Raw genomic sequence first — 16,978 nt, 5'->3', positions numbered from 1 at the left:
GCTCTTACTTGTCTGAGTCTTTTTGTATTTTGTGCCTATTTGTGCCAGTGATTCACAAGCCATGTCTTGGTAGTTCAGACTTCTGATTTTCTGATGTAAAGTGTCAGATATCAAATAGTCAGACAGAAGTGCCCACCATTTTCAAATTTACTCATCCATAAAGAATGGTTTAAAACGAATATCCCAGGTAACCTAGAGGAAAGCTGTAAATTATATATATATTTATATTTGAATATATATTTATATATATATAAATTCAGAGGGCTGTATTTGGATCTATGTCTGTGTGCAAACTGATTTCTTGCACATTACTGTGCGAAGTATTTACAGTACCTTGTTAGTTTCACACACAGGAAAAACATGCCTGTAGTGACAAACTTAATTTATAGTTGTCTTAGGCAAAATTATTTTGGTGTACATTACAGCATTTACATATACAAAGTCTAAAAGGTAAAAATGTCCTCGAACCAAATCTATTTTTTCTGTTGTTAACAAACAAAAGTATTCTCTAACCTCTACAATGATAAATTAGGAATTACCAGCACAAAGTTACAGGCAAAACGATTGGCAGTGGGTTGTGTTTGCTGTCATTTATCGTGATGATTTTTTTTATACAAACATATTCTAAAAATGTGTATATTGAGAGATAAAGTTGCATTGACAGCCTCAGTCCTGCTGTCCTGTGTTGTGTAAATGTAGATCTATCTTTATTCCACAGTAGAACTATTTGATCCAATATGTACCCATAAGCTACAACTGAATGCTTGATTGTATCTTGGCTCCTTATCAATGAGAATCTAAGGGAAAACGGTTTTATTTCAAATTGTTAATGTGTGAGGTTCCCCTACAAAATTTTAAAGTTGTTTAAAATAATCAACCTATTCATGAAAACGGAGTCGTTCCCTGAAACTGAAATGAACATTTTCTGTAATCTGCTTGGCATAACTCCTTTAAGGCAGATGGCCATACGGTGGCCCAGCTTGAGCAAGACGCAGGTGGCTCGTAAATCCATCACAAGACACCTCCTTTTCCCATGAAATACATATTCTGTGATGCCATTAATCAAAACTCACTGCAGAGTCAAAGTGATGCAGGTCAACTGGTTTTACATATTTGAAATGATATTGGGAATTAATATGGTAATTGGTTTACGACTCAGTACAGCGCAACCTTTAATTGTGAATGGGAAAAGGAGATGATGACAGTTTGCCGACATCACATTCATTAAAAGGGGGCATGTATACAGTCATGTAGAACCATTCACCATGAGGAAAGACAATGAAATGTTTTTGACGCTAAACCATGATGTCACCCTCTGTTTTGGATGTCATGGCCCCATTTATCATTTTGCAAAAAGCGCTATTGAAGGCGTGTGTGGAGGGAAGGAGAGGTCTGACTTTCCCAAGACTGGCAAAACACTGTCAATAGAATGATTTATGTATAAAAAAATAGAAGTAACTTAATAACAAGACAATGGTGATTGAGAATAATTTCATTTTCTAAATAAGAACATCACAATACCAAAGTTTACATGTTTTTATTTTTATTAATATTTGATTTATTTCAAGTATATTTAAATGTCTATAAAGAAAGATCTGTTAATGTTGTCGTTCATCTAATCATGGCTTATTGAGGGAAAGATAGTAGTCCAGAGGACACCGTTTCAGCAAACTTAATGTGTTTAGGAACATGAATAATTCTTCTCTGTCAGTGAAAGTGTAAATGTATGAATGTGAATAACAGTGACAGCATTATCCTCTTTATCAACCTCTACAGATACAGTGTGTAGTCTCATCAGTCACCACTGGGTGGCAGTATATACATATGGCTTATGAAGTTATTTACTGACTCTATGCCTGATGTACTTTTTTGACACTAGCCCAGACCAGGTGGGTCACTGCTCAGGAAGACAGAAATGATCCCTCTTAATTGGAAGATATCCTTCTATACTTATACTACATGAAATTTTATCAGTGAAAGGGTCGCTCACTGATTAAATGCATGGTTCATTTTTGGCACGTGAGAAGTTTGAACAAATAATGATAAACCCTGGCAATGAATACATGATTAGAAAGAAACGGCAGACCAGAAAAACAAGTGTATGATCTCTGTGTCAGAATGCCTAAACTGGAAATAGTCAAAGCAAATGATCAAACACTGTTCTCACATTATTTGAGTTGTTTTCTGTGTTTTATTTGACAACCCATTACTATAGTTGAGGAGTACCAAGATAATTGGAATTGACGATACTTAGGGACTGCAAGGGTCAAAGTTGCATTTGACTATAGCGCTCTCTCTGCCCCCCCCCACCCCCCACCCCCTTTTTCTTTCCATTTGTCTCTCCTGAATGTCGAGAGTGTGTGAACCCCCAGAAGAGCCTATATAACCCTGGAATGTGGCTGACAAAGGAGAGGGTGAGGAGAAGAAGAGAGAGATAGTTATGGGAGGATGGGATGCTGAGCAGAGAGGATAGAAAGTCGGTGAGTGGCAGGTGCTATTGTGGCCTAAGTGCAGGAGCCTACAGCAACAAGGTCAAAGGTCAAAGTGAAGTTGAAAGGCCAACCCCAACTCCCCGAAAGCCCACCCAGAGAGAGATACAGATACGGTGGGTTAAAGAGAGTGGTGGGCACAAGGAAATAACCAAGGGAACAGGAATGTACATGAAGGAAAGAAAGACGACTAAAAAGAAAGGACCCAGATTCATTAGAAGAAGAACTAAATGCGGACAAAAAAAAAAAAAAAAAAAAAAAAAAAAAGCTGAACATCTGGGAAGGAAAGCAAAGCCAAGGACAGAACAGGAAGGCAAGGCCATTGGAGAAACATGGAGACGTGAGAAAGGTGTTGAGAAGCAATGGTAGATGGGTAATTACAAGAAGCATTTGAAGAGGAGCACACGTTTGTTAATACGTCTGTTTTGATGAGACACGAATCATGTGGGAGGTTCCCCTCTAGAAGTGTTGGGCTTGATACCGAATGAACAAATTAGCTGCATCCCGGCTGAATAAAGCGTGTTGGCCCTCAGTTTCGGGGCCTTCCACAGTAATGTATCATGGAGGTAGTGTGGCGTTTTTCCCAAGTTGTGTTTGGCCTAAACACACGATTCACCCTGTTATTTCATTGAAGAGGCACAGGAATGCACATAGGAATGCCCCTCAGAGTGTTTGTTGACACTTGTGACCGCTCCGCTCTCAGATGTTGACAAAGAAGTTTTGTTGGGGTTCACTCAGTTCACTCCCTGGAGAAACTCTGGGAGCTGTGAAGCTGTCACGCAGAATATCGCGACAGTTAAGACCTGAATGGAGACCGGGGGCCCTGGTGCCCAAGGTGGCCTCGTGACCTGGGTACTTGATTTGATACTCAAATCAATTTCTGCTGTTTTTTGTCCCCTCTCCTTTTTTGTCTTCAAATTACAAACCCTTCCATCCAGCTGAATAGAGAACGATCACTGGATGTTTGTTTTTTCCTTTTACTCCCTTTCATCTCCATCTGGGGGACCATGAGATGTTCTTGTCCCCCCGCTTGTTGTGAGATGTGACAGCAGGGTCCATTCAGCAAGAAATTGGCTGCAATTAGTGCAATTATGCTGATTTTCACTTGTGTCCCATGCAGAACAGTTTTCGCTGTACACAAAGACATCCCGGGAAAATTGCTGCAAAAAACAAAAACCCATCAATCAACAAAGGCCTTGAATAAAAGGCTCAACTGCAGATAATACTCAGCGCATTCCAAAATGACAGCATTTAGTCAGCTGTGACCTGTGTTGCGATGGGGGGCATGACATCTAGAGCTTCCCTGGTTAAGGGGAAATATGCATTAAATGAAGGGCAGTAGGCCTAATTGGCAGCGGTTACCACATAAGTCAGACATACAATGAAGTTATCTGTAATGGTATGATAGTATTAAACACACCCGAGTTCAGCTCATGTTCATAGTTTACTCAACTTTACATTGGTATGTTTATGTCAATATTGCCCAGGAGACTGGCTGACAAAGCTTGCATTCAACAGCAGATTTCAAAGTGTTGGAAGGCGGAGCAGTTTCCAAAATGTAATGCATCCACTTGTTAATTGGTGGAGACATGAGGGGAAAAGCACCACTGCCATTACTGCTGGAGCCACACTCTATATCAGCTTTTAAAATGTGACACACTGGCAAACACGTGAACATCTCAGTCACTCAGAAAACTTGTTAACTTGTTGACGATTGTAAAAAACAAAGAGGTAGAAGTACAAACTCTTAAGTCAGCTTTAAAGCAATAAGCGAACTAAATCAACATATTTTCAAGGTCTTTTCTTTGTTATAACAAACTATACATGTATTTTTAAAAGTGTAGCTTGATGTCAAACCAAGTATCAAATCATCTTAACATGTTCAGTATATTGTGTTTTTCTTCACCATTTGCAGCCTTTAGGTCTGCCAGTGGTGTTTGTGACTGACAAAATCCCACACCAAAGACAAAACTATTAATAATGCTGTCATTTTGAGTAGTGGTAGGAAGAAAATAAGATGAATACATGCTATTGTGATATTTTGCACCACGCTATTGTGTTTATACATTGACATCAAGGATCAATATTTAATCTTATGAATAAATGCATAAATCTGTCAGGTGCATGCACCACAGTGACAGGTCTTTATTGAAATTTAGCGCTGGTTAGTCTGCCTGACGATAACATTTTACTGCAATAAAAAAAGCTGAAGTGAGATGAACAGACCAAAAACTTTATTTTATTAGATAAAACAGAATAATAAATTGTTCCTTAAGGTACATCATTTTCATCTAAATCTTAAAAAAAATAAAAAATAAAATAAAAAATATCACAGTATGATGTTGCAATACACATGTTGCAAATTGTTTAAAATCACAATAATATTGTATCATGACTTAAATATCGGGATAACATGTATTGTGAAGCATCTGGTGATTTCCACCCCTTCTTTTCAGGTCAGTGTATTGAAAGGCCTTCTGGCCGTGGAGGTATAACACAGACACGAACACCTTAACTGTAAATTCACACTTGTTTGCGGTATCTTTTGTAAGTTTCACTGAATTATGACTCAATAAAAGGGTCATTCAAAATGTACTACAGCCATCTCTAACTTCCTGCCAGCTTTGAAAGTAAATGATTCTTAATTTTTTTTTCCCAGGAGCCCTCTTGGAGGAAGCCCCCCGTAGCTGGCACCCAGGTTGACCCCTCCCAGAGCTGTGTCTAGCGGACGGGCGGTCAGCGGCGGATCCAAGACGAGTGTCTTTAAGACCCAGCGGAGCTCGGCAGGGAAACCCCGCGGCTTTAGTTGGTTCTACTCTCCAGAGTGTCAGCTAGTTATTTGTGGGGAGGCGCTGTAGCCATTTCGCCACATGAAAGCCCGATGAGCTGAACGACCAACATCCGAGTTGCTCGTGGAGAAGAGAAATCAGCATTGAGGAGCTCCGCGCGTACACACACATACACGCACACTTCCTTCCTCGTCCGCCGTGGAAAAAAAAAAAGAGAGAGAGAGAGAGGGAGAGGGAGAGAGAGAGAGAGAGGGGAACAGAGAGAGAAGACACGAAACGCAAACTTCCAACTCTCCCATGTGGAAAGCAGAGGTTTGAAGATAAGGTGTATTTTTTTTTTCCTTTGCGGGGCTCCATTCCTCCCCCCCCTCCCTCTCTCCCTCTCTTTCTCTGTCTCTCAGTATTTTTGCCCGGATATTTGTGTTTCTATGAGAGTCTTGCTCGGCGTAAAGAGAAGTTTGGTTGTTTGCCTGGTCGGCTGAGGAGGAGGAGGAGGAGGAGAAGAGTACTGGTTGAAAGTGGGGGAAGATGGTCCACAACGCAGCTTGGAGAAGAAGCTTGCTATGCGTCCTGGCGCTCAGTCTCGGCTTTGCGTCCCCGCCGTGCAAAGCTCGGATTTACACCAACCACTGGGCAGTCAGGATAGCTGGGGGACCCGAGGTGGCCGAGTGGATAGCGGAAAAATATGGCTATAGGAACATGGGACAGGTAAGGTCGCCTTTTGCTCCGGCCAAAGTTGCCTCTTACGTGTGTGTCTTTTTTAGACGTTTTCGTCAACTCTTAGAAGTGGGACATTGTGATTTACTATCCCTTTACCAGACAACAATCCATACGGGGTGAGACCTCAAAAAGGTTTGAAGTCCCAAACCTGAGCCACGAACCTTCTTGTCAACTCTTTCTGTAGCTCTCCCGAGTCTCGGAAAAGGAGAGAGAAGCTGCCGGGGACAAAGAAGACCAAAAAGCTGGATGGCACAACAGGTGCCTCCTCACTGTGTTTCCAGAGATCAGTTTGCGGGCTGGAGACACGGCGATCAGCCTCTCACAGCCACAGCGGTCTCGTGTGCTCGGTCCTTTTGACACACTAGTGAGACAGCTAGCGCTGTTTGGTTTATGATCTTGGAAGTGACATCTAAAGGTCGAACATTGTTTTAACAGTATGTGATAACGGATGTGGTTGCTACTTCTTTTATGTATTATTTCACCCGTGTGATTTATTGGAAGATTTGACTCAAAAACCTGCCCTGACAGATTCTGCTGTGCAGCATTAACTTTTTTTTTTTTTTAACTGAAAAAGATGGCAATACATGAAGGGAGATGAGGATATTAGTGTTGCACTTCTCTGCTTGTGTGCCACAGGATTCTTCTTGAGTCAGCTGCCAGCAAACAGGGCAGCTGAGATCTGCTTACACTCAAGATTAATTCTTTAGTAGATTCCTCCATACATTTGGTCACTGTTCACAAATTGTTGGTGGTAAGCGTTTTTTTTCTGCTTTCTTTTGCGTAATGTTGACGCACCGCTTAAGAGAAATGTTTGTCATATTTCAGAGAAAAATATGGAGCCAATCTTTCATAGCTTGCATTTTTTAAATTCACCAAGGAGAAATGCCTCCACAGTGCAAGGTACTACAATATTCATTGGATCTAACACTCAAGGCCAAAAGCACTTAGACGATTTACTTATCGTCTAAAATATCTCCCAATCATATCTGTAAAAAATAGACACACACACACACACAAACACAGAGGGGACATTGGTGTAATATTTGTCTGTATTTCTTCATATTGTCATTTTATTAATGAACAGGAGTCTGCACAGGAGGAAGAGCATGTTTGGTCACTTTGCAATGTGTTTTGACAAAGTTTAAAGAGCAGTCATGTGGTCTTTGTGGACAAAAGGAATGCACCATGCAATTATGGACCCCACACACGCTCCAATACGACTGAAATACGTGGGTAGTTCAAGCCTGCACTTGCTAGCGCTCAACGTGAAGACAGCATGGAACAGAGGGGGGCATTCTGACAGGTTGTTGTGGGGTAGCCTAGTCAACAGCTATTGAACCCCCCCCCCCCTCCCTCTCCACCTTATCCAGCCTGCCCACCCACTATACTCCCTAGAGAGCAGGCCTTAATGGCCTCGTTTATCCCCTCTCTTTGAGGAGAACTAATGTGTGGAGTCCTCCCCCCCTTTTCCATACCACCCCCCCATAGGAATTCCCCTGTGGAGTGCAGTGTCGCCCCCAACCCCCACCATTCGCCCTAATTTCCATCTCAATATGGAGCGTTCATTGGACTTTGACAACTCATAGACAAGAGTTTTACTTCACTTCCTGGTTTTGGGGTCAGCTGAAAGCTGCTCCCATGGGAGTGATAACAGCACACTCTGGTTGCCTAATGTGAACTCTGACATCTCCGTCATCGACCCCCTCCCTCCCTTATACCAGTGCAGCACTGATGTATAGAGAGAATGAAATTAAATTCATCAAGTGAGCAGACTAAGTGCAGTTTGGTGCTGCTGTAGATACAAGTGTTCTAAAGTTAATTAAAATTGCTTGGACCAAAGCTTGGACTGTTTGTGACGAGTATGACTCTTAAATGAGAAGAGGTTTTAAGTTGTGAAGGGAAGCAAAGCAAAAGAGAAAAAGGAGGATGGGTCGAAAAAAATGTGGCAGAGGGACTATTTAGTCTTCTTGACAAGGTTGGAAAGAGGAGAACAGACAAAGATAACCACACACTGGGATATGGAAGAAGGAGGGAGTGAAAGAAGGGACGATAGATAGACGGATGGATGAAAAGAGTTGGCATGGAGTGAGCGAGCACCTCGTTGGGGAATTCTGGGTAATCCTCTTAACCGTGGAGCCCCCTTCCCAGACTAAGACACTGGCCCAAATTGAGTCTAAATCAGCTGACAAGGCCCCAGATTTGGATATCTGTTCAAATTGGTGTTTTGAAGAGATGACAGATGAGTTGGAGCCATTGACAGCCCCTGAGAGGGAGGATCATAATCTGAAGCCAGACACTGACTAGAGGTGCCTTCATCAATAACATTTTATGTGATTATCTGAGCTGTTTGTACTGAAGCTACACCATTTCTCAAAGGAATCAGGCCAACATTGTGTTGTTGTTGGAGAGTACAGTATCTAGATAAAACATTTTTCAGCAAATACCTCACTCATACTGATCATTCATGTCCAAGCTGATCCTCTAGTATCTGTGATGACCCAGAAAACAGACGGTGTATTTTATTCATACATTTGGTTTGTTGGTTAAGGTTTGGCCACAGTTGCTGATTTTATTTTTTATTCTTGGCCAGTTGGTATCGGGATGAAGGGGGTTGTGACGATGGGGATGAAAGTGAGTGCCGGTTGTTCTGTAGGGTGACACGGCTGAACACTGAAGAACTGAACAGAGAAAATCTCATCAAATCTACTTCATCTGTCTACATTTGCATGCAAATGTAAATATATGAAATCAATATTTTATACCAGTGTGCGCTCTATGTCACGTCAACCAAATAGCTGTGATGAGGCTGTGGCATTTGCAACACGGAGCAAGAAGTTAGAAACATGTAGTTGGTCATTCCATTTCTTTGGACGCATGAGATTATTTTCTTTGCCATGGCTGAATCCTGCAGTGTCTGTGTGATCTCTTCATCTTCTTGTGTCATTTGTCCCTTTGTTCACTGTGGACAGAAAACACTAATCTTAATGACACTTTTTTAGGCAAAACTTGAACCTGTAGTTTGGTAGTCTGATCCAGCTACAACACTTATTGTTTTGTAAGGGTACTGCATCAGACGACAAAGAAATGTAACGCTTCCTGTGAAAACGTTTGTGAAGCAAGACATCATAAATCCATGACAAGAGGTTTTCTTCACAATTTTATGACAACATAATTCCCTGGAACCAAAGGTTATGCTGAAGTTGTGATTCACTATGTGGGTTTATTGCATTAAGATGAAGTTCCTGTTGAGTTCATAACCCCTGCGTGTCCATCTGATCACGTGGTCGCAATTTCAGTCACATTTGTAGAATAGAGTTGAGGATAGGAATGGATGAGAAGATGCACATGGAAGGTCGATTTTGTAAAACCTGGAGAAGCTTTGAAGCTACGATAAAGGCAGTTCATGTCAGTTTATTGGCACCTTCTGTTGGAGAATGTTTGTATGTACATGAGCTGAAAGCTGATCTAATGGGCTCTGTGGCGGTGGATGTCAGCCATGGATCAGTAACGCACCACAGGACCCTTGGCAGCCATGACAGTTTGATCATCTGAGGGATTGTATGGTCTTTATCAATTATTAAAACTAATCACCGTCCAGCAGCTTGCCGTCTGTCGATCATTGTCTGACTGTGGATCCTCTGCCTCTCGCTGTCACTCAAAGTCTTTGTCTGTTTGTGCGTGTCTGTACATTTGTCTGACTTTCACTCTGTGTCTCTGTGTTTTTGTGTCTCTTTGTTGATTTTTGTTTGACTTGTCTACCCTCCCGGTCTCACCTTTTTAGTCCACGTCCCTTTGTTTTTTTCTCTGAGAGTTTTAAGAGTTCAGCAAAACTTGAATTGTATAATATATATATCTATATATATATATATATATCTATATATATATATGTTACATATATATAAAAAAACAACATTAACACAACTTAGAAAACAAATGTCACTTTACTACTTTACTACTGTGGTGGTTGTCACTTAGACCACAAGTTTATTGTCTTAGTTAATGACTGACAAACTCTTATGACATGTTTGTGTTTTGTGTGCACTGTACTGTGCAAAAGTTGTAGGCACTTTGAATTTTTATATTTTTATCTATCACACAATACCAACAGGGAGGCATCTAATCAGTACCAAATTCGGGCATGTCAGTAAAACATCACGCCATAACGCCATAAAGAGCGTTAAAGATTAACCTTCAGCAACAAGAAGGATGAGGAGGCCTGCAGTAGATAGTAGGGCTCCCACAGAGACTTAATTTCAACATCACATAGTCAGTCTGGGATCACATGAAGAGACACAACAAGCAAGTTCTTCAAGATGCTTCGAATAAACCAGCTGCCAACATGTACCTTGAAAAACTGTAGAAAGCAGACTGTATGTTTCTTTTGCAGATTGGGGATCTCAAGGACCACTATCACTTCTTCCACAGTCGGACGATCAAAAGGTCGACCTTGTCCAGCCATGGTCGCCATAGTTTCATCTCCATGGAGCCCAAGGTAAGCATGTTGGACTCATTTGAAATGATACTGTAGATGGTTTGAAATAAGCTTAATTCAATGTCCATATTCCAGCTTTTCCTGGATAACCTATGTTAGAGATGATTCAGTTGTCATCATGTGACCCAAATATGATGATGTCATGTGACCAACTTTCATTCTGGATGACAACTAAGCAAACTTGTGAAAATCTGTTATAAGGTCTGAAAAAGGTTCGTGGATCTTGAGTGAAGAGGGTTTTATCAAACCACTACATTCGAAGTTAAAAATTAACTTTTAAAGTTCACAAATTTGACACTTTTCCTGTGTTTTATTTGCAGTCTTGAGGTCCATAAGACGATCATTTTTGTGGTTTTAAGGACCAAAAACCATCTTAATATAGTTCTACATATCCTCTCAAGTTTTTCTCTTGAACTCTACCAAGAACAGGCTGTTTTGTGTCTTTAAATCTTATTGATATCAATGACCCTCTTCTGATTAGCTGGCTTTTTTCAGTAATGCATGCCCGGGTCAATCACAGGTATCTTTGGTCATTAAGCTTGCTAACACTGCAACAGAATGACTGCTTGATATTTTCAACCACATACAGGGTTGGACAGTGGGCTGCACTTAGGGTGGACATATGACATGAGCGAGAGTTAGTCATAGACTTTCCATAAAAGTGAACGTAGCTTCTGGGTCTGAAAAGTGAAGCCAATGTGGAAGTGCCTTAAACTACAATACCACCAAGGGCCACTTAGGGGTTGCCTCCAAAAAGCCTATGACTCCACAGAATCTCTTATCTTCTCTCATGAAATACAAAGTCGATAATTTTTTTTCCACAAGTCACTATGGTGTTATTTACAAAATTCACTCCTTCTGATCAGTGTTCTCGTCCCTCTGAAAGTAATCCCATCATGAATTAGATAGTAGGCCTCGAAAAGCGGTATGTTCGGGGGTGTATCGGTTTGATTGACAGGCCCGGGGCGCAGTCAGGCTCCCAGTATTTGTAGGTGGGCATAGTGTCCTTGGAGATCGTGTCAGATCTACTGCTCACTTGTCCCCAGCTTGTCCAAATATGGTCACCTTATAGCTCCAAAAAAACCAAGATGGACCGGAAATGACAAACTCGAGGGCTCAAAACAGCAGTTCACAAACCAATGAGTTATATCACGGTTGATTTTCTGTTTGGGTGTAATTGCATTCAATCAAAATGTAAAGCAGTTTACATTTTCCTTTGTGGCCCATTATGTAGAATATACACAAGGCCACCTGATGGAAAGAAGGAAGGACTAGCCAGGTGGAGCGAGCTCTTTTCAAGTGTAATTTCCAGAAACAGTAGTTTATAGAAAGCCTGTGTCTGTTACTGATTACGTGAAGCTAAACTGCTAAATGGCAGGTTAACTTGATCTTAATTAGAGGTATCAGGCTGTTCAGAGTTGAACTTTCAACCAATGAGCACAACTGGCGCCACAACCGGAATCAAAAAGTGTTGTACATTAATATTTTGTCCCAGTGGTCGCTATTACATTATGGTCAGATTATATCTATTATATCTAATATATATTAGATAGGTTAGGTTTCTATTTCACTGAAGTTAGAATTACCGTCTTAAGTATAAAGTACAAGCTTTGAAAGCATCATAGTCTATCAAACAGTATGGTACTCTGTGATTTGGGTGAACTGGCCCTTTAAATAGAAGTTTGACCTTAGGTAAACTTGTACTATTGTCCTGTCGGTGCTCTTCTCATCACTTCGCCAGGTCATCAAACCCTGGCTGCATTTTAAATGAAGCCTGAATCTCAAAACACTCTGACAGGACAAGTTACTAAATCAAACTTGGTGAGAGTTCAGTAGAGACGCATGATGTGTCCACTTTCCTTCACCAACGTCTTGTTTACATTCATGTGTATAAAGTGCTCAAGTCGACAGCTTTAAATGGTACTCAAAGACAAAGCCGTTTGTGGAAATGACTCATTCTTGATATGTGGAAAACCTTACGCTCCTTCCCTTACCTTTGGCATATTTTTGTCATCTCTGTATCTGACTCAAACTTGTTAATGACTGCCTGTTTGATGAAGCAGGTCATTTCATCAAACAGGCTGGGACTTGATCCTAAGAAAACAGGACAGAGACACTTTTTGGAGATTCAGGGTTTTCAGACAGCAGCAATGGCCTTTTACGATTGTTTATCAGTGCATACACCTAAATTTATCCTGTCTGCTGAAGAATGATAATGATGCATCAGTGATTATCAAAAGAAAGAATTAGAGAACAGAAAGAAAACACAGCGCCTGTCACCCTCTGTCATCCACTTATCTCGTTGTCCTCTGGAGCACATTGTTTCTTTATCTTTCAATGCATTTTTTTGGCCAACTCAGCTTTTTTTGTACACCTGCTGTCCTTACCTGTCATCCCTTTTCTTTTCTTTTCTTTTCTTTTCTTTTCTTTTCTTTTCTTTTCTTTTCTTTTCTTTTCTTTTCCTCAGACTCCCTCCTCTTCCTTCTTTTTTCCACTGGTACTTTCACTGTACTCGTCTGCCTCCCACTGTCTCTGGTTCTCTTGCCCTCTTGGGCCTGACACTGTGCCATGGTGGAAGAAGGTTTGTGTCCTGGTGCCAGCTGGCTGAGGGACTGAAAAATTCTAGCAGACTAGATCAGAGAGAAGTGGTTAAATGAGGGAAAGCAGAAAATGAGCTATTACAGCGGAAGGAAGGTGAAGGGAAGAGAGGACACATGGATTAGAGAGACCAAATAGATAAAGGAAAAGTGGAGTGGAGAGAAATGGAGCTGTCAGTGCCCCCCTACTCCAAGTTGCCATCCTTTCAGCATAACTGCGGACCTGTCTGGGGGTTTGGGATCAACATGACGGCCAGTTTGGCACCAGCACAGTCTGGCATGTTGCTAATGATGTTTTGCAATCACGTTTTGTTAGAATGACAGCCCGTGTGTGTTTTGTGTGTGAATGAGTCAGAGGGGTGTAGCGATGCCATGAAAGGCGCACCCTGCCATCCACAGTACTCACTGGCATGCATGTTACCATGGTGATGAAGCACAGCACAGATTACCACTTTATGGCACCTGCCTAACTGCAGTGTCACTCGCCTCTCAGGTCAAAGAGCACTTCTTTTTCCAGGCTGGTGAAAAGTGTTTCGCAGGGGGAGAGTTTGTGTCTTCACCTTCACCGTTCATTGTGGCTGTTTTGGCTCTATGAGTCGTGGTCATTTTGCACTCTCTGTCTACATTGTAGAGACTTGGGGAAACAAGGAGAAACTCATGCCAAACTTAAGTTTATTTGGGCAAATGTCCAACAGCTTTTCAAATGAACATGATTTTTACATGTTTTACATCTTGAGTGACTTCCTGAGTCAGACACTGTTTGTTTCCATGTGTGAGCATGTAGATGGCTCTCGATTTAGCATGTGTCTTGCTGCTAGAGCCTTCGGACAGGACTAATTGCACTGCTCAACATGATATTTGATGATGTCAGGTATCAATTTATATTTGGACATTACTTGGGCTACTTGTCCAACACAAATATAACTTTTTCTGTCAACTACAATGGTAATTTTTTTTTATCATAGTAGGTTGAAGAAAATGCATTACCATATGCTGGTTTGTTGCTGCATCACATAGCATTTCACCAGTTGTAGTTGCTTTGTCTTACCACAGTCCTTTTTTCCAGTTTATTTTGAGGACATGCCATGTTGATCATTGCCATAAATTCAGTTGTTGTAGTTGCACTCCTGGAATGTCTTACCTGTCAACATGTCTATTTTCCAAGTCTGGCATCAACAGATCTCACTCTGGAGTGCAGTGTCTGCAGGAGCACCACCAGTTTCCTGAGGCACACTGTCTCTCAGGGTGAACCTGTTGCCTCCATCCTCTCTGCCTCCTCTTCTATCTGAATTATGTACTTGTCTTTATACTCCGGTTTAAAATATACATTCGGCTGTAAAAGTGAAATGACTTGCGATCATGCTCAGATCAGTAACAGCAGTTAACTTTTTTAAGTTTCCTTAGAGAGAAGTTTAGCTGCACTCAAAGTCAGCCTCCCACATGTAAAAAAAAGAAAAGATGATTTGTGGATGAATATGCAGGGTGATAAGGTCAGACAGCAAGTTGCCCAAGATGAAAACCTCAATGTTGGCCAAAATAACTGTTCCAGGCAGATACTTTCTGTGTTTACTACTTTCAGTCAGACTCGAAGACAATTGTTTGCAATGATTTATGTAAAAATCGAACTTATTTAAAAAGCTGTAGGAACCTCACACAGCATGCTGAGTGCAAAGTTAGCATGACCCACAATGTCAATATAATAACATTTATAGGATATATACCAGGTTTAAAAAAATAACACAAAAATTTAACACAATACTGTCATGGGTTATTTTATTTGTGTGTGTGTATATATATATATATATATATATATATATATATATATATATATATAGTCTACTTTGTCGAAATCTATTTTCAGTAATTTCAAGTTTGCTGTAAACAACAATTACAGTACTACAGTGGTTGTTTTTCCTCTTATAATGTCCTTTTGAAGTCTGCTGAGATTAGTAGAGAAAAACAACTGCTCAGCGCCTTCACGGCTGTCTGTCCATATCGCTGGGCTGCAGAAGCATGGTTTTTCCAGCCGGTTTCACTTAGCGACACTGTTGTTTACTCAAAAAACTAAGAACCAGGTGGGGTTTGCAGCTGAATCCTCACTGGGATACACTAAAATGCAAAATGGCTGCAGCGACAATGAAATTTCAGTGTTTTGTGAAATTTACGTGTTGCAGGCTTCTAAAAGTCATGCCGCATTAGGAAAATATTTTACTACACAGTAAAACTATGTCAATGAGGTCAAAAGAGCTCAAATTCAATCATTAAACACTTAAAACGGACAAAGTGTGCTCAATATTTATCCCATATGGCTCACAGTTTTGTTATCACCAGTCTGCCTTTAGAGCTCAATATGTTCTCAAATATGTAGAAGACGAGGAAAATCATCATCAATGAGACAACACAGACGGAGCTTTTGTACCTGTCAGAACTTTGCGGATTATTTGCATGCACCCAGGTATTCTGAGACTGCACACAGTCCCAGGTTCAGATTTCCATGAAGAAAGTGTGCATGTTCGGTAAAGACTTTTATGTAAAAATTATGGTAAAGACTCTTCAATCTGTTTTAGCCTGAATTTGTCTAACAGATGAAACATTAAAGAGTTAACGCCCTGAGACAAATACCTATAGCTGGGCTACACAGCGCCACAGCTCAGTATGTCCAAAGGTGTATGTGGGTATTTTGCTTACTTTGGCCTTTTATTTTTTTAAACTCCCAGCTAAAAATTTTTTTGCCTACAGCTCAAACATCGTCACACAAACAGCAGTGAAAGTGGATCAATTTGTTCCCATTTGTTCTATTGAAGTGAACTCTTCCCCAGTTTCCCCTGGTTACTGACCCAGCCAGCAAGAACCACCTGCAAACCCTTTGCACAGAGAGCGAATGAGAGAGACAGGGAGGGAGGAAAGGGGGTTGGAGTGGGACTGTGAGAGAAAGACAGGCCATCTGAGAGAGAAATGGGCATCTGCAGAGAAGAAGACCAAAAATGCAATGAAGAAGGTGCAGTGAGAAAGAAGCAGATGAGAAAAGCAAGAGTGAGATAGGAGAGGGAGTCGGAGAGAAGGGAAAGAAGGAGGGTGACGGAGAGGTGCAGATGCTAGAAGATCATTGCTCTGCTCCTCCAAGCTGGAGTTAAATGAATGGAGTAGATCGTCATGCCTCCGAGCTGGAGTTAAATGAATGGAGTAGATCGTCATGCCTCTGAGCTGGCCAGTGAATTGGTACTGAATCAACATGAGTGATACAAGGACAAGTTTTTAGAGGCAATAATAGAGGGAAATATTGTCCTGGATTGGATAGGGACAGGCATACGTGACACAATGGATGTGGATAACTGCAGGCTGTTAACAGTGAATGATTTTCAGCAGCACGACAAAGGATGACACTGCCCTCAATAACTTTAGAAAAACTGCTGCATACGATTGCCTGCCTCTGAACATAAAGGATAAAATAGAATAAAAAAAAAACTAATCCTGATAAAAGAAATGCAGCATGTGGAAGCACAAGCAGTATGCAGATGGAAAGTAGGGAACTACTTAAAACCCAAAAAGAAATGTATTTTGGAGACTAATGTTGCTGCGATTAAACATTTGGCATAAAATCTATGAAATGTAATTAGATATTTTAAGTATATATTTGCATAATAAAGCCCTACAGCTATCCCAGTATGTTCATTCGAGTGGCAGAAGTGGTTTCTTTGAAAAAAGTTTTGTGTTGCTAGAAAAAGCTATAGAAGTAAATGATCAGCCTTTGTGAGTGTAAATGCTGCGTTGTTTTTATATCTAAACACCAGCAGTGTTGTTTAGACAACCCCCCCACGACCCCCCCCCCCCCCCCCCCCCCCCCACACACACACACACTCCCACTGAAACCTCTGGACTTATTTACTTAGC

The 16,978-nt window shown here is 41.1% G+C and overlaps 1 protein-coding gene across 3 annotated transcripts in view; it reads left to right on the top strand.

Moving 5' to 3' along the window:
- The first annotated feature begins 5,346 nt into the window (after nt 1–5,346).
- pcsk5b (proprotein convertase subtilisin/kexin type 5b) overlaps nt 5,347–16,978 on the top strand; it is a 75,445-nt gene continuing 63,813 nt past the window's right edge. For all 3 annotated transcript variants that reach the window (XM_069138269.1, XM_069138271.1, XM_069138270.1), the window contains exons 1-2: nt 5,347–5,986; nt 10,386–10,490. In XM_069138269.1, coding sequence (XP_068994370.1) covers nt 5,807–5,986; nt 10,386–10,490 — 285 coding nt within the window. In that variant the 5' untranslated portion in view covers nt 5,347–5,806. The remainder of the gene's footprint in view (nt 5,987–10,385; nt 10,491–16,978) is intronic.

This window comes from Embiotoca jacksoni, unplaced genomic scaffold (assembly GCF_022577435.1).
Source record: "Embiotoca jacksoni isolate LCO1_2020_lvr unplaced genomic scaffold, fEmbJac1.0.p SCAF_8, whole genome shotgun sequence".
Lineage (NCBI taxonomy): Eukaryota > Metazoa > Chordata > Actinopteri > Embiotocidae > Embiotoca > Embiotoca jacksoni.
The sequence above is the reverse complement of the archived record's forward strand: the minus strand, read 5'-3'. Positions and strand labels throughout refer to the sequence as shown.